Source organism: Erithacus rubecula, assembly GCF_903797595.1.
Source record: "Erithacus rubecula genome assembly, chromosome: 22".
NCBI classification, from domain to species: domain Eukaryota; kingdom Metazoa; phylum Chordata; class Aves; order Passeriformes; family Muscicapidae; genus Erithacus; species Erithacus rubecula.
In genome coordinates, this window is record NC_136674.1 from 294,418 (window position 1) to 316,294 (window position 21,877).

At 58.4% G+C, this 21,877-nt stretch overlaps 1 protein-coding gene across 10 annotated transcripts in view; it reads right to left on the reverse strand.

Annotated features, from left to right (window-relative positions):
• Positions 1-21,877, reverse strand: part of RAP1GAP2 (RAP1 GTPase activating protein 2) — a 51,015-nt gene that overhangs the window by 13,608 nt on the left and 15,530 nt on the right. For 6 of the 10 annotated variants that reach the window (XM_079325347.1, XM_079325348.1, XM_079325344.1 and 3 more), the window contains one exon: positions 2,210-2,294. In XM_079325347.1, coding sequence (XP_079181473.1) covers positions 2,210-2,294 — 85 coding nt within the window. The other 4 variants (XM_079325349.1, XM_079325350.1, XM_079325353.1 and 1 more) reach the window with 3 other exon arrangements.

Below are 21,877 nucleotides of genomic sequence, written 5' to 3' on the forward strand. Positions count from 1 at the left end.
CCATGTGCCAAAGGAAATAAAGAGATTATTCAGCTGCTCCAATTAGAATCCCTGTCTCTGCTCCTGGCCCCAGAGCGAGGGCCCGGGGACAGGAGCTGCAGCCACCACACCTGGGTGAGCAGCTCTTGGAGAGAGGGGCTCAGGAGAGAGACCCACCCCAGCGGGCACAGCACCCTCACCCCTCCAGAGGTCCCTGCCAGGACCTGCGTGGGCTCTGCCTCGGCCACAGGAAGCTCAGGTACCCCCTTTTCCCCCGATCTACCTGTGTTGCCCCGGGGGTCGCTCCTGCTGTGCTCCCCGGAGCTGCTCCGAGCAGGACGGTCCCGATCCCTGCCCCAGCTCTGCCTGCCCCAGCTACACACCAATAAATGTCCCAGCCAAACTCTGGCTGTAGATGCGGCACTCCCAGGGAACCCTGAGTGGTTTTGCTGGAGGCGGGGCACCCCCGCCCCGTCCCGTCCCTTCCTCCAGCCCGGCTGCACTCCCAGCCCAGCGCTGCCAGCCCGGGGCAGAGGGGAAAGCGGGGTCAGCAGCTCCCATCCTCCATCCTCCATCCATCCATCCATCCATCCATCCATCCATCCATCCATCCATCCATCCATCCATCCATCCATCCCGGCTTGAAGGAGACACAAGGATGACTTGGGGCAAAAAAAACAAGGGGTCATGGTAAGAGGAAAGGCATGGGGGGTGACTTTTAGTGAGGTCTTAGAATAGACTGAATTTCTCAAAAGACAAAAAAGAGGATATAACAGAGGATGGGATGAAGAAATTAAAATCAAAGGAAAAGAAAAGTCTGAGAGAGATTTTTTTCCTTTCATATTTGTGGTGAGCAAAGGTCGGTTTTGCATCATGAGCAGCCTGTGGCTGCCAGCACAGGTGTGGCTTGGACACAGCCCTGGCTGTTTCCAGCTTTAGACCAAGCCTGTCCTCACCTACTGCCCCTTTGGGAGTCAAAAGCAAAAACCCCAGGCTCAGACAGCTCTGTGCCCACAGCTGGATGCTCTTTAAAAAGTCTTTTCCTTAGTTTGAGCTGGGTTTGAATCCTGTTTGTCTCCAGGTACAAACGTTCTTGGGTAGTTTCAGGTCCTAGCAGCAGCCAGAGTTGACCCCAGGGTGGCCCCAGGCTCCAGTGAGTCCCACAGAAAATGCCCCAGTGCAGGGCATGCAGCAGTGCGTGCCCCTCAGAGAGCTGTGCTCACTCAGAGCCAGCTCTGCTGGGCCACAAAGGAGCAGAAACAAAACCCTGCACCAGGTGGGGCTGCCACGAATGGAGGGCAGCAGCCAGAGCTGTGCCAGCACCTCTCCCCTGCACTCTGCCCCGTGTGCCAGAGCATCCACCAGCCAGCCCTGGGAGAAACCCACTGCCTTCCTGGCATCACCCAAACAGAGCCAGACCTGCTCACGGGCACCCTGCAAGGGCTGGGCCCCAGCCCCACACCCCTGCCAGCCCCACACCCCTGCCCAGCCCCACAGCCCTGCCAGCCCCACACCCCTGCCAGCCCCACACCCCTGCCTGGCCCTTCATCCCTGCCTAAACCTACACCCCTGCCAGCCCCACACCCCTGCCTGGCCCCACACCCCTGCCCAGCCCCACAGCCCTGCCAGCCCCACACCCCTGCCCGGCCCCACACCCCTGCCTGACCCTTCATCCCTGCCTAAACCTACACCCCTGCCAGCCCCACACCCCTGCCTGGCCCCACACCCCTGCCCGGCCCCACACCCCTGCCTGACCCTTCATCCCTGCCTAAACCTACACCCCTGCCAGCCCCACACCCCTGCCTGGCCCCACATCTCTGCCCAGCCCCACACCTCCCGTTGTTAATGTTTCCCCGAGCCAGAGGCTGTCCTGATATTTCAGGGCGGCTCCCCGGGAGGCAAAGCGCCCGGAACAGGTTGGGCAGGAAGCAGGTGAGGCTGTGCAGGGCAGGTGCCCTGGGATGCACAGATCAAGGTGTGAAGGCTCGGACGGGATGCCCGGCCCCGTGGGAGGGACACGGGACACGGTGTGTGCCTCGTGGTGACACGGAGCAAGGCAAGGCAAGGCAAGGCAAGGCAAGGCAGCTCAGCAGCCCCGCGCCGTGTAACGGGAGCGGAGCCGGGCCGGGGAGGGGCTGGCGGAGCGGGCTCGGCTCCAGAGCCCCCTCAGCCGCTCCCGCACAGCCCCGCCGCGCTGGAGGGCGGCTCACACCTGCAGCACCGCGCTCACCTTCATGGTCGGCGGGGCCGTGAGCGGCGGGGACAGCGGCCGCTCCTGCACCGGCACATCCGCGCTGCTCAGCAGCTCCTGCTTCCTGCGGAGGCAAAAAGGGCACGTCAGCGGCGAAGGGCAGACACGGCTTATCTCCCTGGCAGAGCCGCGGCCTGTGCAGAACATCTGGAATCTGAGCAAAAGCCCGGCAGGCAGTGCCAGGGGGTGACAGAAGCCACCAGAAGAGCCCCTGCCCAGGGTGGGCTGCGAGTCCTCGTGTGTGCTGCTGCTGCAGGGACAGCAGGGCTGGGTTTCCATGACAGCCCATCCCCACCTGAGCCCAGAGCCCGGCGGCAGCAAAGGAGGCTCGGGGACACCCAGGGACACCCCAGCACGGGTTTGCAGGCACCCAGCTGAGGGCCCCTTTGCCAACACAGCACCTGGCACCAGACTTGGAAGTACCAAGAGCCACCACGAAGATGCAAGACCCCAGGAAAGCAGAAGTCAGCCCCTGTGGCACGGAGCCGTCAAGACAGCTCCCCTCAAAAGCCCCTGAGCTTTGGGAAAGCAGGCTCAGCCTGTCCTGAGCGCAGCTCCCATGCTGTCTCCCGGCGGCGCCCGGGCAGGCAGCCACGCCAGCACGCAGCGCCGCTGCCAGATGCTCCTCCGGGAGGCAGAAAATCTGAGATTTAATTTAGTTTCCTCGTGTCCCTGCCAGGTTAGTCCTGCAGAAACCGGGCCAAAATGTCCAACTGTTTATCTCTCGGTAACGAGGTTTGGTTCCCATGGCAGCGCGCCCCGGGATGGCTCCGCTGAGCGCAGCGCCGGCACCGAACCCGACCCCGATCCCGATCCCGACCCCTGCGGGGGTCTGCAGGGCACCCAGCTCCTGCCAGGGGTTCTGAGCTCTGCCAACACCTGCCCTTGCCACCAGCCCCACCTCTGCCCTCCCCTCCCCTCCCTCCTGCCCAGCCCCCGTGCTGGTGACAGCAGGTGACGATCACGGGGAACTGCGGCGCCTGCAGCCCCTCCCCAGCAGGGCCCTGTGCATGGAGATGCTGAGGGGATGAGGTGGGAAGGCAGAAAGGAGGGAGCAGGGATGCTGAGAAGGCAAAGTGGCACCAGCAGCATCATCATCCTCACAGCCACGGCTCCACCTGGGCTGTGCCAGGAGCACAGACTTGGCCAGAGCCCTGGGGGAAACACCCATGGCACTGTGTCCAAACGTGAATCCAGAACTGATGCTTCACATTACCAAACTGATGTTTCACATTAAACCAAAATAAATCTTTCTCTCTTTTTCATGTCACAGCGGGTTAAATTTACATTGATACACCTCATTTGAACTCCTGGCATCTTCCAGTTTTTCAGTGCAAGAAATTACTTGGAGCAGTGTGGGGCAATAGCAGAATTCCTGTCCTGCCCACCCATACATCAGGCTCCTTTCCCTTCTGCTCTCCACAACCTCTACTGCTGAAAAACGCCGAGGATGACAGATTTTCCTTATTTGCTCTTTGACTTTCTAGGACACTAAAGCACAGCCTGATCTGGAGCAAACCACTCATCCCCTGCTCTCCTTGCTTTGAACCCTGAGCTCTGCCTGATTGCACTCAGCTGCACAGTGGCCTCAAAGGCATAAAACAGACACGGCTTCGAAAAGATTAAAGTTACAGGGATGCGCACAAATAATTTGATTTGATCTGGGATTTGTAGTGGGTTGCCATAGCATCATATTCTAAGTATTATAAAATCACCCAACTTAACAACATGTTCCTCTGTCACATGCTGGCTGCTTCTTTGGGGCCAAACTGCTGGAACTGCTCCTGCAGTTCCGGGAGAGCAAAACAAGCCCATCCCCAACGCCTGCTTGGAACGGGGCTGTGCTCTGAGTGTTGTGTTAAAGTCCAACCACAGACGCCGATGATTCAGCCCTCCATCAGCGCTGGGGCCAAGGCCCGGCCCATTTCCCAAACCGACTGCCCCCAGGGGGTGATAAACGAATCAGGAGGAGGATCAGGATGTCTTTGTGTGCGCACCAGGGTGCTGCCCTGGGGGATCCCGTCAGTGACCCAGTCCCCAGCTGGCACCGAGGGTGCGAGTGATGCAAAGCCTGGGGCACAGCAGGGGCCCAGGGCAGCCAGGACGGGCACTGGGGACAACCCAGACCAGTGAGGATGGGCACTGGGGACAGCCCAGGGCAGCCAGGACGGGCACTGGGGACAGCCCAGACCAGTGAGGGTGGGCACTGGGGTCACTGGGCAGCTCCCCACACTCGCCTCTCCCTGGCACCACAGGACACACACAGCTCCAGCACTGACCACCTAACCAAGGGTCCCAGTGCTGTGCTCACCCCCTGAGCGGGCACCTGGCAGGTACCAGGGGCTCTGCCTGGCCACAGCCAGGCACCAGCACAGGAAGGGCCAGAGCATCCTCCAGAGCTGGACACCAGCCTCTCCAGAAGGACACACGGGCATCTCTTTCATAATTTCATTTATTTGTTTTGCTCATTAGGCAAATTAAGAGAGAAGGAAAAGAGAGAATTAGAATCCTGCATACTTAGTAAATGGAATTAAGGAAATACCTTAATGTGGTTATGGCAGGGCCGACTGCAGGGTTTCCGAACAGAGGCTGAGATCAGCCCAGCCGTGCCAGGGGCACCTGTTACCAGCTCTAGGGAGGCAAATCCCACCTGCCAAGGGCTCCTGGCTCCTTCCAAAGGGGGAGGAAATGGGGATTTCCCCCCCATTTTGAGGGCAAAGTGTGGGCACTGGTGAGATACCAACACAGCAAGGGCAGGTGAGTTATTTCTCTTCAAAGCATCCCTGACTACAGTCCTAAAGCACCTTCAAATTAATATCCTGTATTTGGTAAACCCCACAGACATGCTGAAATTCAGATTGGAAAGTCCTGCTCAGCACAGAGCCAAGGCTGCCTGGACCCTTGCAGTGCTCCCAGCCAGACCCTGACTCTGAGTGCACACTTGCCTCAAAGCCTCATGAAAAGCCCCTAATGCATCCCACCTCCTCATTTTGTCCCTCTGATTTATTTCCCAGACAGGCTCTAAATCAGTACATTTCGATGAATCTCAGGTGGGGAGGGGAGTTATCACCACATTACCTGACAGGTGAAATGCTCCACAACTCGTGTTGGCTCTGCCAAGATGTGCAAACGAGATGGGAGCATCCCAGGCTACCTGTATGCCTGTGCTTAATTCCACAGACCAAACCTGGCCTAAGGAGGCACCAAACTCCTGCAGCAACAAGTTCTGCCTGTCAGATGCCTCCTCCTTGAGAAGGTCAGCAATGAGTCTCCTGTAAATTAACAGCCTCTATTTTTGGAGTCATCATTTTTTATCCTTGATGGCCATCACCTTGCCAGCTGCTTCCTTTTTAGTTTGTTTAATATTCCATGCTCAGTCTTACAAGTTTTCAGAGGGGACTGTGCTCCCATATCACTTTCCATCCTCCCCCTGCCTGGGTTTAGCCCTGCCCACAGTGGGAGTGGGGCACAGGCTGCTCATCCCCCTCTCCATCCCCCACACAGCTGGGACCAGCCCCTGGCTCCTGGGACACGAGCACCTGCTGACACAGCAGCACTGGCCAGGAGCCCTTGCCAGCTGCTCACAAATTGAGAGAAAAAAAAAAAAAACTCAACCAAAACTGTGGGGTTTTTGCAATACAGACAAGGGCACCTTGCTGTGAGTTTACACCTGGAAATCTGCAGTGAGTGCCTGAATGAAGAACCTTGCCCTGACTTTGAGCAGCTCTCCACCCAATCCCAGGATGCCAGGCAGGCAACATCTCGCTGCATCATCACTCATCCCAGCGAGGATGATGTCCTCAGCAGAGGACATGCACTGCTGCAGGCTCCCACTCACCTCACACAGTCGTGGGGGGCTCCAGAGTCCCCCACACGTGGGGTCCAGCCCAGGCACTCGGAGCTGCAGTGCTCAGACCCTCGGGCTGTGGAACATCCTCCCTAAAATCTGATTTACCTTGTTATGCCCTGGCTCAGCCTAGCCCTATCCACAGTGCTGCCTTCTCACATCAAAGCCTGAGAGTCAGCAAGAATAAAAAAAAAAAAAAGTGCAGCACTTTCTCATCTACCTTTCTTGCAATAAATTCCGTGTTTGCAAACTGCCAGGCTGCACCTGCACACACACACTGCCCTTGGAGCAGGACCACAGCCCTGCTCACAGAAAGGTGCCATTTAACTGCCAGTGGGCTTGGCTTTAATTGCCCCCCTGAGCAGCAGATAAACATTGCTGAACAGTTCAGAGTGTCCCACGCTGAGCAGGCAGGATCCCTGCTGCCTGCTCTGGCCAGGCTGACCATGCCTGCACCTCTACAGACACTGGAGTCCTTCCCCTGGCCACGGGCTTCCCCCTGGGCCGGGCCAGCCCAGGACAGCCTGGCTCCATATGCAAGTAATGGTGAAAAGAAGTTTTAAGCTTTTACAAAATGTGCTGCCTACTCTCCCTCGCAGGAACAGAGAAAGTGGCAATTTCCTGCAGATCTGGGTAAACCAGCCAAGGCACTTGCAGACATTTTCAGACCAGAAGGCTCGTCTGATCCTATTCCTGCCAAAGCCCAGCCAGGAGCCTCGGGCAGCCGTTTCTGAGCTGATTCAATAATTTGCAAATTGCAGAGAACAGCTCCCAGAAACCTGCGTCTCCAAATGCCCTGGCACTGCTGCCAGAGGGCAGAGGGGGCTGTGAGAGGGGAAGTGCCCCCCACCAGGGCACCCACCCACCCACAGCTCTCACCTGGGAGAGCACAGCCACCACAGCTCCCCTCACCTGCACCCGGGACAGTCGGGGAAATTCATTCAGATACAAATACAGCTCCAAATCCCAGAGCAAAACAGGAGCAGCAGCCACCCCCCAGACTTCCCTGCTCCTCCCCCCAGCCCAGGTGTGCAGGGGAGGCCCAGGTGAGAAGGCTGCAGGTGGAAGGGCAGGTCAGCACGGCCCAGCTGTGCCAGGGGAGCCTGGTGTGTGTGCTGCTGACAAGGAAGGGACACGGGCCACCACAGGCTCTGCAGCTGCCACTGATCCTGCCAGGCTTGCATATGGCTCATGGAAAGCAAAATTCAATTGCAAATGCAGAACAAAGACTGAATGTAGGAGGAAAAAAGCAAATAGGAGCAGGTGGAGGAACAGAGTCCCTTTTGACGATGCCGCTAGCAGTCCCTTCCTTTTCCTGCAGATTATGTCACTCTGATGGCCCTGGCAGCTTGCATAAGATGAAACAACCACCGTAAAGCACTGCTTGAATTCCTGCAATCACTCCCATGGAGGCTCCTCAGTCCAGGCAGACAGAAAAAAACCTCCTCAGGGTCTTTCTTGCTCTCCCCTTGAGATGCCTCTGTGATTTTTGTACTCAGTAAACCCCACAGCAAGAGGAGCACTGGGAGGTTTTGTGCACAACATGATGCTGGGGAAAAAACAAAAAGGAAAACCAAATTCACACATCATGGGGCAGATTCCTGTGCAAGTTCAGAGCCAGGTTTTTTCTAAGCACTCCAGTGTCCTGCTGAGCTCATTCACAGAAATCTGGTACCTGGGGGAAGGACAACTCTTTGGCAAAGTCTTGCTAGGTGTAACTAGTCCCTGCCCTGGAGGCAAATGCAGGATTGGCCAGTGAGTTCCAGTGGGTGCAACACCCAGAGGATCATTTGGGCCCCCACCAGTGTCACTCTGCACCTGGACAGGCCCCAGACACGGGGGCTTCTCCACCACACATGAAAGCAGGAGAGACTTCAGGTCACCCCCCCAGCCACTACTGCTGCTCATCCAGGACCTGCAGGTTGTTTTTTTCCAACTGTTCTGCTTTGATGATCTACCTAATACGCCAGCAGGGGAGAAGAAAATATCCCAAACTGGTGACAGAGGAACTCCCCAGGAACGCCGGGGTTCAGTCTTTAGAGCATCACTGAAATCCTGCTCTCCATGGCACCAGCTGGTTCCAAGGCAAAGCCCCTACACCAGGAACAGTGAAAAAATGGGGTACAAACCCTGCAATCCACAACTGATGGCAGACAAAACCCTCATCCTCAGTCACCCCACTCTGATTTTTCATGCTTATAGATTAGGGAGTAGGAGAATATTTTACAATTACGATTCCAAATAATCAACTCTTCATTCGAGTTTGGTACAAAATCACAAATTGAACCAAGAAAAAAGAAAGAAAAAAGCCCTCAGCATGCAGCAGTGCCCATATTGCTTGCACCCTGAAGCAGAGGTACACACTGTGAGGTTCGGGTGCATATTTCTGACTATTTTTAACGCCAAAGTTGCCAGAGCAGCAGAGGAAAGCTCCCTGCCGGGGCAGCAGGGATCAGCGCGGGGTCATTCTCCGAGGGCAGCAGCAGTCCCGTGCGGAGCGGGGGGAGCAGATCCTGCTCGCACAGCCCCGCGGACAGGCCGCTTCCTACGGCACAAAGTTGGACACCAAGTACAGCCCGTGGTTTCGGCGGTGAAAGATGAAACCGTTTGTCAGCTGTTCCCGGCGCGCACAAAGCGGCGGAGCCGCGTTCCAGCAGATCCGCGGGCACGGGAGCCGAGGGGCCCCGAGCACCGCGCTGCTCCTGCCGGGCTCACCTGGCCCGGGGCTCACCTGGGAGCGCGGCCCCGCAGGCACACACCGGGCACTCGCGGTGATCCCGGTAATCCCGGTAATACCGGTACCGGCGCCAGCGCACACCCGAGCGGTCACGGCCGTGCCGGTACCGGCTCCCCGGCACCGCTCGGGCGCACAGCGCACACCCGAGCGGGTCACGGTTATCCCGGTGCGCGTTCCCAGCTCCCGGTACCTCCGCCGGCCTCCCCCGCCCGGTAATTCCCCCCACCGCCGGCCCCGAGTCCCCCCGCAGCCCCCTGCGCTCTGCCCGCCCGACGGTACCGAGCGCTGCCCGCCGCCCGCTCGTCACCTTCTCTCGCTGCTCTGCCGGGAGCGGTGCAGGAGCCCGATCAGCACCACGGCCGCCCGCACCCCCGCGCGCCGGGACCGCGTCCTGCCGCCCGCCCGGGACATGGTGGCTGCCGCCGCCTCCCGAGCGCCGGCACCGGCACCGGCACCGGCACCAGCGGGGGCGGCAGCGCGTCCACGGCCGCGACCGCCCCCGCCCCGCGCCGCCCCGCGCGCGCCCCGCGCCGCCGGTAACGAGCGCGGCGCCGGTAACGGAGAGCGGGGCCGGTAACGGAGAGAGGGGCCGGTAACGAGCGCGGCGCCGGTAACGGAGAGCGGGGCCGGTAACGGAGAGCGGGGCCGGTAACGGAGCCCCGCGGGAGAGGCTGTGAATGGGAGCAGCTCTGCCCCCCTCCCCTCAGGCCGGGGGTGTGTCCGCAGCCCCCCGGACACCCCCGGGCCGGCTCTGCGGGCGGGCGGGGCTCTGAGCGCGTCACGGGCCCGGGGACCGACCTGGCACAGCCTCCGGGTCACCCCGGTACCGGGGCTTTCCCGGCAGCGCAGCCCCTCCAAGCCCCGCACAGACGCCCCGCTCCTGCCCCGCTGACGGGCTCCTCACCCCAGCGACCCCGCAGGACCCCCAGGCCGGCCCTGCCGCCCCTCTGCCCGGCCAGAGCATCCCTCCCCCGAGCACCGGGCCCCGAGCCCGGCCCGCACACCGGGAGCTGACACACAGCTCCCTCAGGAAATGAGTTCTTTTTTTATTAAGTAAACTGTAAATTATCTACTTCTCACCTCAGCACCTTTCCCTGGAAGTCCTTGTTGCCGTGGTGATAAAACACCCGGGTCCCTCTGCCCCCTTATCTCACCTTCCTTCTGTGCCCGTCTAATTTTCACAGGAACTAGGCACGGGACAAGCTACAGCACTCTGAGCAGCTCCCTAGTCCGAGGGATGAAAGCCCCGTCCCAGCAGGTGTGAGATCATACCTGAGCACATCCACCCAGCTCGGGATACTGGCACCTGCCCAAACCTACCGGCTCTCCTTATCCCTGCAGCCACTGCAACAGTGGACAGGATCCCCCTGCGCCGGGGGGTTTAGCCAGCCTGGCCCCAGCAGGGAGGCAGTGGCACACAGGGGCAGCTGCTCCAAGTGCCACAGGCTCAGGGGTCTGGGTTTGTCCCTGCCACAACCTGGAATCTGCACACAGAGGCTGCAGGCAGCACATCCACCATCCCCTGGAGCAGGACCTGGGGAACAGGACCCTGAGCAGCCCCCAGGGAAAGGTGAAAGGGCCCTGCTCCCCACCACAGGGCAGGAGCCCAGCACGGAGCAGGAGCTGCCTGGAAACCCCCAGCTGGGGCAGTCAATCATTAACAACGCATGGGGCTCCCCTGGCAAAGCCTGTAATAAATGTGTTTGCTCAGGAGAAACAGCTTGCAGAGGCCACAGAACACATCTGGCAGGGCACAGCCGCTCCTGTTGCCTCCTCCTGCCTCACCCACTGCCCTGCCCACTCCCCTGCCTGCCACCCTCAAGGAGAGCAGCAGAACCTCACTTCTGGCCTTCTCTATCTGAAGGTTTCAGCAGAATCTCTAATCAGATGGATGCTTTAAATGCAACGACAACAAAATCCCTATCATCACCGTAATCTCTTTCTGTAAATCAGATAAAAACAGGCCTGATGTTATTTTTGTCAACACACCACATGAATTCACCCCAGATGAACCAGACATTTCAGTGTCACCACGGCACCCATCCTGACCCCACCGAGCACGTGGAGCACTCCAGAGGGTCAAGACCCAAACCTGAACCCAAGATCAGTATTTTTGTATTTCACCACATCTCAGGGTCCCTGGGGAGACTGAGGCAGCAGCAATTCCAGCAGACAAATGCCAAGGTATTCACTTCCTTACAGGAAAAGTCCAACTCATTATCCAAAAATTCTGAAATGCATTTCTGTCCCCTCAGAACAGCATCAGATGATGCTAAATTCTGAATGGTGGTGAAAGAATGTAAGTGGGTAAGAGGAAAGAATCGTGCTAAACCTGAGTGTTACCTGCTCTGTCAAGCCTCTCAATAAAGTTTTTGGTAGACCAACAGATCTCTTCCTGCAGAAAATACCTGTCTGCTTTCCTTCAAGCTGAAGCTATCAGTCTGACAAATTTCTCAGGCATAGGAAAAAAAAATTAGATCTTATTTCTGTGCCAAATTACACCAATTCTCCAGCACCTCATTAGTTTCCAGTTAATGGAGGGGGAGGGGGTTAATTTAAAATCTTTTAGCTCTCGCATTAAACAGGCAGATTCGAATTTCATTGAGTCTCTGTCTCTGGAGACATTTTCCACATCTCCCCTCCCCTTTTCCAGGCAAGTTAAGTATTAATCTCCCCTTGGTTTATGCTGAAGTGGCTTTGTATTGATTTTTAAAGATGTTCAATTCTCTCCTATTTGGAAACAGACAAACACTTTGAGCAGAAATTCAGCCAGGTTCCCTCTCCAGCCAAACATGGTCCAGCCCACAATGGAAGTAATTGCATCTGGACTCACTGCAGCTCATTTGTAATTTACAGGCTGAGGGGTGAGATGGACTGGGGGTCCCTAGGAGCTCACAGAGGGCAAAGGAGCCAGGAGCTGCTGCCCCTCAGGACATCACCTCTGGCTGTGACAGACCCTGCAGAAGCTGCCCTGTGTTTCTGAGGCTCTGCCATGCGGCAGCTGCTGCAGGATGGGGCAGGGCAGGCTGGCAGGGGTGCCCAGGAAGGGACACACAGTGCCAGGGCTGGTGCACCTGCAGCTCCACCCTGTGCCTCGCCCCTGCAGCTCCACCCAGCCTCCCGTTCCTGCAGCGACGCCCCCAAGGCACCATCACCCTCCTGAAGGGCACTGGGGTGCCCTGCCAGGGCCAGCACCCCCAGAAGCTCTGGCACGTCCCAAAGCACATCTCCAACACAGAACCTGCAGTTCAAGAGACTCCAGGACCCCATCCTTCCTTCAAATCATCAGTATCACCTTTCTGTCACTAAAGCCCCTCCAGGGTAAGCAGTTGCCCTGTTTTATGAAGAAATACAAATCTCTTGAAGAATGCCCTGACATTTTTGCATCAGAGAAAGCAGCTGGCAGTGAAGCAGGGAGCCTGAGGGGCTGGAGGGAGCACACGACAGGTCAGACAATTACATGCCGTGGTTAGCACATCACCTGGCTGTCTGGACTGAGAGAGAGGGAGCTGAGAACACCAGGGCAGGACAGGACTGAGCCTTTGTCCCTGGGAGTGCTGAATCTGCCATGAATAAATGACACCATTAATATTATTATCATTAGGCCGTTAATTTATGTAACAGCTTTGGCTTTTGTATAGATGCTGCCATGGGATGAAATCCCCTCAGGTGAGCAGCCCATCCATCTTCCTCAGCCACCTGCAGGGGCCTTTCCACCTGCACAGGAGCAGCCCTGTGCTCACACCTGAGCTGCAGGCACAGCTGAGCCCAGCTCTGCAGGCTCAGAGCCTCCTCAGACAGTGCAGGATCCGTCCCTGTCACCCTCTGTGCCTCCCTGGGCACCAGATATTTCTGGTTCCCTCGCTGAGGAGGGACAGTGCCAGAAATACACGAGCTATGCCAGGCATCTGCCAGCAGCCAAGCCCATCCCATGGCACCGTGCCTGAGCTGCATGGGGAGCCCAGAGAAAGCCAGATCTGCCTGGGCCCCTCCTCACCACCCTGGGACCCTTGGCCACTGCCCAGGCACTCCCCAGAGCCCCTCTGGGCACCGCCTCACCTGAGCACGGGCACCTGCACTGCCCAGGTGGGAGAGCTGAGATGGGGCAGCTGCACCAGCACTGGGAGCCAGAGAGGAACAAAAGGAGACAATGCAACAAAACCCAAAAATAGCAACTGTGTCCCTGCAAAGGAGCAGTCACATCCCGATTTCCCTGGCATGGCAGAAACGGATTTGGGAGCTTGCAAACGAGGAGAAAGTGATTACAGGGTTTCAATCGGTGCTGCAGGAGGAGGATAAGAGGGCATCCACTTTTAGAGAAGTATCACAAGAAATAGCTTTAGATTACATTTCATCTAGCCCCAAGTAATCTGATTAGAAATTTATTTTATGGCTTCAGTTAGAAAGACATGAAGGAAATCCCAGGGAAGCACAGAGCCAGCTCCTCCATGCAGGCAATGAGAGACAGAGCACAGCGAGCTTATCTCCCCAGAAACGGAGAGAGAGGTGTGAGACACCAGCAGCCACCCCACAGCACAGATCTGAGAGACTGGATGGGTGTGGGGCAGCCCCAGCTGCCACCCCACTGCAGAGGGAATTGCCCCTGGTACAGCAATGCCCCAGCCCTGATGGCTCCTGTGGCTCCTGACAGAGGAGCAGGGCTGAAAGGAGAAATTTTCATGCTGAGCTCAAGGAGGAGCACACAGGCCATGGGCTCACCCTGTCCAGAGCCCATCCCTGTGATGAGTGCAGTCAAGGACCTTCAGGGTCCATGAGTGTCCCTCTCCCCAGCAATAGGCAGAGGAGTGGCCAAAGCCACAACAAAAGAACAAAACCAAGAAGAATTCTCGCTGCAGAAAGCAGCTGAGGTCAGGTGGGCCTTGTGCCCCTGTCCTGGGCAGAGGGGATGATGAGGAGCAGAGCTGAGGAAGGTGCTGGAGCAGCCCAGGCTGCCCCTGCTCCAGGGCACAGCCCTCAGAGCATCCCAATGGAACGGTGTGGGACAGACACACTGACCAGACCTGCTCCAAAGGGGGTTAGACTGAGCTGTACCTGAGCCCAGAGCCTTGAGAGAGCCAGCCAAGAGCTCCAGTGACAGAGCCTGGAGCACTGACCATGCCTTCAACACGAACACATCAGTGGGTGGCTTTCCAAGACTTATTTATCAAAGAACAAAGCAAGCTGTGGGTACAAGGAGTCTCTTGTACACCTCTCCCATCCATTGTGTGCCACTGGCTAGGAGCCAAACTCCCTCCTGTAATTGAGACAGCCCAAGTGGGTCACCTTTGGGCTCTCCCTGCCCAGCAGCCTGGCCGTGTGGTGGCAACTGGGGGCAGCATCAGCCCCACCACAGCTGATACAGAACGAGGAAGTCATGGCCATGGCAGCAGCACAATTACATGGAAATTGTACTTCTGATAATTTGGGGTATTTCTCCCTGTGAACACAGGCCTCCTGAAGAGATGAGCTCCAAGATTTCAGCATCCAATTAAATTAGATCAAATCAGCAGAGGAAATTAGTCTTTGCAGCATGAGCAGATCCTCTGAATTTTACTAGTAAATCAGTGAGCTAAATGTCACCATTCATCAGCAGCATCACTAATAAGGCAGATTTGGGATGCACAGGCACTAACATGGGCCACTCACCCAGGGCTTCCAGCACCACCAGCAGCCAGCCCAGCCCCTGCTCCCACACAGAGCTAAGGCCGTCCTGGCTTCCAATCAGCCACCACTGGGATCCAGCCAGAGACCTCGGCATGGGGCCCGAACTTTATCCATGGGGCGTGGGAGGGGTCGGGGCAGGTCCCAGAGCCAGGGGGCGGCAGCAGGAGCAGCAGTGCCCCGGCCCCAGCGGCTCCTGGGGACGGCACCGTCTCAATTTCCGCCTCCCCCTCACGCCCTGTTTGATGTGAAAGCATTAGAAGACGTGTAATTTGTGGAGCTAAAACACAGGTATTATCTCTGACACATCCATACTACAGGGAACGTTCTGAAGTCAATCACATCCAGGGGTTTCTGCTGCTCTACATATTTTTCCTTGCCTCTCGCTCCAAATAAGAAGAGATGGAAAACGAAGCAGTTTTTAGCAGCACCACCATCTTCCTCTTGAAATCACCTCACACTGTGGCAACCTCGTCAGTGATCAGGAACAGGAGACCCAGAACAGCTCGTCAGGGCTTTAGAGAGTGGGCTCTGAATTCCAAATTGGAAAGGATTAACACCACATTGTTGTAGGAGAAAGGAGCTGTCACGTCCCCGGTGTGGCACCAGTAACATTTGAGAGGAACAACACAGGACAGTGCCTGAAAGGACTGACCTTTGAGACTTCGCAGAGACTCAGAATGCGGCTCTGACCTATTCAAGTACCTGCCAAGCCTCTACACGTCTCTGCTGGGCGGGAGCCCGAGATGAGCCGTGTTCTCACAACAGCCTTTGGAAGATGCGAGCTCCTTGGATGCCGTGTGGGTCACCGAGAGCATCAGGAGCCCCCAGGAAAGAAAGCAGCAGGAATGGGGAGGGCCACTGGAGCCTGCCCGTGGCACGGGAACGCCGCTGGGTGCCGGTGCTGCCCACCCTGCCCCAGCCGGACCCCGCCGGCTCTTAGGTGATTAACACAATTACCGTCAGCAATCAAGCACGCGCCTGGGCAGAACGCCTGCCCTGCTCGGGCTGGCAGAGAGGGGGCTGCTGATGGCCACACCACACAGCCTGGGCACAGGGTGGGCGCAGGGCCGGCGGCACCAACGGGGCAGGGCACGGCAAAGGCAAAGCCTGGCTGGCGACCCCGGGACAGCGCGGACAGCAGGAGCCGCGGGCAGTGCTGCCCCAGCCACCCCTCACGGCCCCTCCACCCATCAGCTGTGTGTGCTCAGAGCTGCCCGGCCCAGCAGCCGCCCTCCGACTGCAAACAGCCTCGAAATACGGCAGGAAAAAACAGCGCAGTTTATTAGCTCTGAGACAGAGCTAAAAATAGACCCACGTGGGGCTGCTCAGTCCTCTGGGCAGATGTAATTGTGGATAATCTAGCTTTAAATATGGGAGGCAGTCTGACAGCAACAACAACATTTTAGCATATGGACGGGGCGGCACTCGCGGGAGCGTCACCTCACACGTCAGCAGATCCCAACCCAGCTCCTCTGATCCACGGCCGGGCTTTCTGCAGAAACACCCTCACATAACCCCAAACACCCACAGCAGGTCACCGAGGCAGAGTCCGACACCGGGGGGAGCACCGGGGAGCTGCGCCAGTGCCCATTGCCCCAGGCTGGAATTTTATATAGCTAAGGCTTACCAGATCCAATGGCTGAAACACTGCAAGCCCTCGGAGCTGACAGCACCTTCCCGCTGCTGTGAGAGCTGTCAGTGTCCCGGGCGGGCTGCGAGGCTGCAGGAGGATGCAGCGGGTGCAGGAGGATGCAGCGGGTGCAGAAGGATGCAGTGAGGCTGCAGGAGGATGCAGCGGCTGCAGGAAGATGCAGCGGGTGCAGGAGGATGCAGCGGGTGCAGGAGGATGCAGTGAGGCTGCAGGAGGATGCAGCCGGTGCAGGAGGATGCAGTGAGGCTGCAGGAGGATGCAGCGGCTGCAGGAAGATGCAGCGGGTGCAGGAGGATGCAGCGGGTGCAGGAGGATGCAGCCGGTGCAGGAGGATGCAGCCGGGGCAGGGCGGTGCGGGCAGGCGGCCAGGGCGATAACTGCCCTCGCACAAGGGGAAGCGCTGCCGCCTGCCTGCCGCAGATAGCGGGCACGGCCAGCCCGGGCTGCATTTGACATCTCCCACCAGTCCCCGGGCTGGCCACGGCCCTGCCACCATCCTGATGGCAGCTGGAGCAGGGACAGCAGCAGCCACCCCGCGGCAGCAGCAGGGACCGGTCACCATCCCTGGATGCAGCTCCCGGCACTGCGAGGCAGCTCGCCCGGCAGGAGCCCAGCACAGGACCTGCTGCCAGCACAGGAACTCATCCTGCTGTGCCCAGCCTGGCTCTGAGCTCCAGGGCCCTGCACAACCAGCACCCACCCAGCCCTGACCCGCGGGGAGGCTCAGCCCAGCCTGCTCTGCCCCTCCAGCCCAGCACTGGGTTTAGCTGAGCCCAGCTTTCTGCAGCCCAGGGCATTCCCTGCACCCTGGCCCTGCACAGTCCTGCCCCAGGCACGCTGCCAGAGCAGGGTCGCTGGCATGGCCATCAGGAAAGGTGGCTGGTGGCGTCACTGCTGGGTTTACACTGGGCTGGCTCCACACTTGGCAGCAGGGGAGAGGAGCAGTTCAGAGAACAGAGACAGAACCTCCCTGGGTGCTGCAGCTGGCTGCTTTGCAGCAGTTTTGACAGCATTTCCTTTGCATGTGCTCCTCTGGCTGAATATAATTGCAAAACATACATTTACATGCAATTATCCATTTATGAAGTGTTAATAAGTCAAAGGAATTTACTTAGATGCAATCTGCTCACCAGACCTTGTCCTCACAGGACCCAAGAACAAACCCCCAAGATCAGTGTAACAGTCAGTGCAGCCACCTCCAAGATGCTAAATCATTCCCACATCTTCCCATTAACTCAGCTCCAGCCCATCAAATATTAAAGAGCCTCAAGCCTGGACACAGCTCTTTTTACGAAGGTCAAGCAAATCTTTCATCTCTTCCCACCTTCCTCCTCCTGCTCCCATCAGCAGAGGAGCATCACATGCTCTTTCATGTGAGCTCTGCCTGCACACACTGGCTCCCAGTAATTGCTCTACATGGCTCCTCCATTCCACAGAGACATGATTATTCCAGTGCTATTTTTGCTTTATAGGGCTAAAAGAAGAGGTGTGACTGCCTGAAGGAGGGGCTTTTTTACAGATTTTTTTTTGCTTAGCTCTGTGGTTTGTCAGTACACCCCATCACCACCCAGGAGCAGATAACCAGAGCAGAAAGGCTGAGGAGCTGTCAGCAGGTGAGGGGCTGCTGAACCCCCGTGGGACATCACTCCACCAGCTGGTTCCACACGAGAGGAGGAAGGGCCCCAAGAGCCCCCATCCACTTTTCCACCTCCAGCATCCCCGAAACAAGGACTTTACCAGTCCAAGGGGCTCGAGGGTCTCTGCCTGCTTTCTTGGGGACCCCTGCACTTGCAAACAAACCCACCTGGCTGTCTCACCTGGCCAGAGCTGCTCTGTGACATGCAGAGATCCTTTGCAGGCTGATGCCTCCCTCCAGGGTGACCTTTCCCCAGGCAGCAGCTTAGCTGCCATCTGGCTCAGGTCTGCCCTCCCCAGCACAGCCTGGCCTCAAACAGCCCATGCCTGCCCAGACTGCCTGGAGCAGAGCCACAGGCACCCAGGAGCTGGAGACACCTCCAGCCCCCTCAGAGGCTTCATTGGCACAAGAAAACACCGAGCCAAGGCTGGGCAGCTGCTCCTGGGCAATTCCCCTTCTGCCATCCCGAGGGATTCAGCTGCTCCAAGCACTTTTCCCTGAAGTGGGCAAAGAATAAAAAAATGTAACAGAAAAGTCGGGATCACAATGGATCCAAACCAAGCCCAGGGTCTGCACATGCCAAATCCCATTTACTGCTCAAATGTCTCAGACTCCATCCCAGCTCCCCAGCCAGGTCACCTGGGGGGTCACCTGAGCCCTGCCGATGCTGCCAGGGCTCCCACCCTCCCGTGTCCCCACTGTCCCACCCTGCAGTCCCGGCTCTGCTCTGCGGCCCCTCAGACACATCCACAGTTACCATAGGAACCAACGAAACCCCAACTGGAGGAGAGAACGGAGACAGGCAGGGGGAAAACTGCTGTGATGCCCCAGTGCCGCCCGCGGGGGTGAGTTTATCCCGACTCTGTGGGTTTATCCCGACTCTGTGTCTGGGTGAGTTTATCCCGACTCTCCGTGTGTGGGTGAGTTTATCCCTGTTCTATGTGTGGGTGAATTTATCCCGGTTCTGTGTGTGGGTGGGTGGGTTTATCCCGACTCTCTCCGTGTGCGGGTGAGTTTATCCCGACTCTCCGTGTGGGTGGGTGAGTTTATCCCGACTCTCTCTGTGTCTGGGTGAGTTTATCCCGACTCTCTCCGTGTGCGGGTGAGTTTATCCCGACTCTATGGGTGGGTTTATCCCGTTTATCCCTCCGGAGGGCGCAGGGCTCTCCCTGCCTCACTCAGCGCTCCCTCCTCAGCTCCGTCCCTCCGGACCCGGCTCCGTGCCGGTGTCTGCACAGCCCAGGCTCCCTGAGGTGCCCCAGGGCATGCGGGAAGCAGCTCAGACTCTCGGTAATACACAGGGAAAGAAAACTTCCCATTCCTGCTGCCTCTGCGGGTTAAACCAGGACACTCCGACTGAGGCTGCAGCAAGAACAAGAGGGCGCTAAAACCCAGAAGTTCGGGTCTATCTTTTTTTATAATTTTAAAAGCTTTTACAAATATGAAACGTGGCTCTGGCTGAGCCCCAATTACAGAACCACTTAATGAAGCACCCACAGACCAGAAGCACCACGGGGCGAGGGTAGCATTAGCTGCAGACAGCAGCGGGTGTCCATGGAAAGCTCCAATAAACTCCCCCCTCTGGCCAGGGCAGGAGAGGTGGAGACAGGCAGAGAAACGCAGCCCCTCACCCTGCCCAGGCGGGGCACGCACGCTGCCCGCAGCCCTGCACAGAGCGGGGACAGGGGCTCTGCTCGGAACTGCTGCCACAGCCTCCCAATAAACCAGGGCACAGCCTGCCCGTCCCTCTCAGCTTCACGGAAAGGAGAGTCTACAGAAAGCTCCCCCCACTCCCCAAAGTGGCAAACATTCATTTAAACTTCTCCTTAGTTCAGCACAACCTGAGCAATGAGCGGAGCACCAGCGGCTCTGCTGTGCCTTTCACAACGGGCTCGCTCAGGCTGCAGCTCCCCCAGGCTCTCCGGATACTTTCCCATTAATGAATAGCTTGCAGAATGATTCTAGAGGGAAACCGCCCGAGCCATCACCCCTTGCCTGGAGCCCAGGGGAGGCTTGGCCGGAGCGTTTCTGTGTCAGCCCCGGGTGTAGCTGGCAGCGCTGAGGCCGCTCGTGTGCCCAGCGTGGGGAACCCCGGCCCAGGGAGCATCCGGAATGCAGGAGAGGGGAGGGGGATCACCGCAGTGGGAGGGAGGGGTGGGCAGGGAGGACAAAGCTGGTGGGAGCAGCAGGCAGGTCCCAGACAGCCATGAGTGCAGGGGGAGCAGAGACCTCCATCTCCTCCCCGTCAGCTGAGGACACATCCCAGCAGGGATGGTGACCTCACACAGCTCACTCCACCACAGCACAGCACCTTGCCAGACCCACACAGCCCACACCACCCAGCAGTGCCCAGCAAGTCTGTGCCAAATCCAAAATGGACCCGCCAAGGAACATTGGCAATCCACAGCCCCTCCTGGACCCCAGCAGCATCTGCAGCCCTTCCAGAGCAGTGCCCAGAGCCCCTCAGCAGCACAGGAGGGGGGCTGGGTCACAGCACCCACTTTCCACTGACTCACCACCTCTCCAGATTGAAAAACAAAATCCAAAACCTGCAGACTTGACTACATGTACACCCTGCAGCTCAGTGCCAGCCTGACCTGCTGATTCCCACCCCAGCTCCCCCGAGCAGAGCTGGTGTCCTGTGAGCTCAGCTCAGCCCACTGATCCCACAGCCATCCCATCCCACGTTTGCTGCGCTCTGCCAGCGCCTGATTCACTGCAGGCTCTCAGCAGAGCAGACCGTGGGACACGCACGAATGTGTCCTGGAGTGGGCGGGCATGGCTGCACTCCACTGCACCAGCTGGAGCCCAGCTCCCAGAAAGCATCCCCCACACACCCAGACAGCTCCCAGCACCACTGAGAGCATCCCCACACACCCAGCCAGCTCTCAGTGCCACTGAGAGCATCCCCACACACTGAGCCAGCTCCCAGCACCACTGAGACCATCCCCACACACTGAGCCAGCTCCCAGCACCACTGAGAGCATCCCCACACACTGAGCCAGCTCCCAGCGCCACTGAGAGCATCCCCACACACCCAGTCAGCTCCCAGCACCACTGAGACCATCCCCACACACCCAGCCAGCTCCCAGCGCCACTGAGAGCATCCCCACACACCCAGCCAGCTCCCAGCGCCACTGAGAGCATCCCCACACACTGAGCCAGCTCCCAGCACCACTGAGACCATCCCCACACACCCAGCCAGCTCCCAGCGCCACTGAGAGCATCCCCACACACCCAGACAGCTCCCAGCGCCACTGAGAGCATCCCCACACACCCAGCCAGCTCCCAGCACCACTGAGACCATCCCCACACACCCAGCCAGCTCCCAGCGCCACTGAGAGCATCCCCACACACCCAGACAGCTCCCAGCGCCACTGAGAGCATCCCCACACACCCAGCCAGCTCCCAGCGCCACTGAGAGCATCCCCACACACCCAGACAGCTCCCAGCACCACTGAGACCATCCTCACACACCCAGACAGCTCCCAGCGCCACTGAGAGCATCCCCACACACCCAGACAGCTCCCAGCACCACTGAGACCATCCTCACACACCCAGACAGCTCCCAGCACCACTGAGACCATCCCCACACACCCAGCCAGCTCCCAGCGCCACTGAGAGCATCCCCACACACCCAGACAGCTCCCAGTGCCACTGAGAGCATCCCCACACACCCAGACAGCTCCCAGCGCCACTGAGACCATCCCCACACACCCAGCCAGCTCCCAGCACCACTGAGAGCATCCCCACACACCCAGCCAGCTCCCAGTGCCACTGAGAGCATCCCCACACACTGAGCCAGCTCCCAGCACCACTGAGAGCATCCCCACACACCCAGCCAGCTCCCAGCACCACTGAGACCATCCCCACACACCCAGCCAGCTCCCAGCACCACTGAGACCATCCCCACACACCCAGCCAGCTCCCAGCACCACTGAGAGCATCCCCACACACCCAGCCAGCTCCCAGCACCACTGAGAGCATCCCCACACACCCAGCCAGCTCCCAGTGCCACTGAGAGCATCCCCACACACTGAGCCAGCTCCCAGCACCACTGAGAGCATCCCCACACACCCAGCCAGCTCCCAGCAGCACACATCCCACAGCAA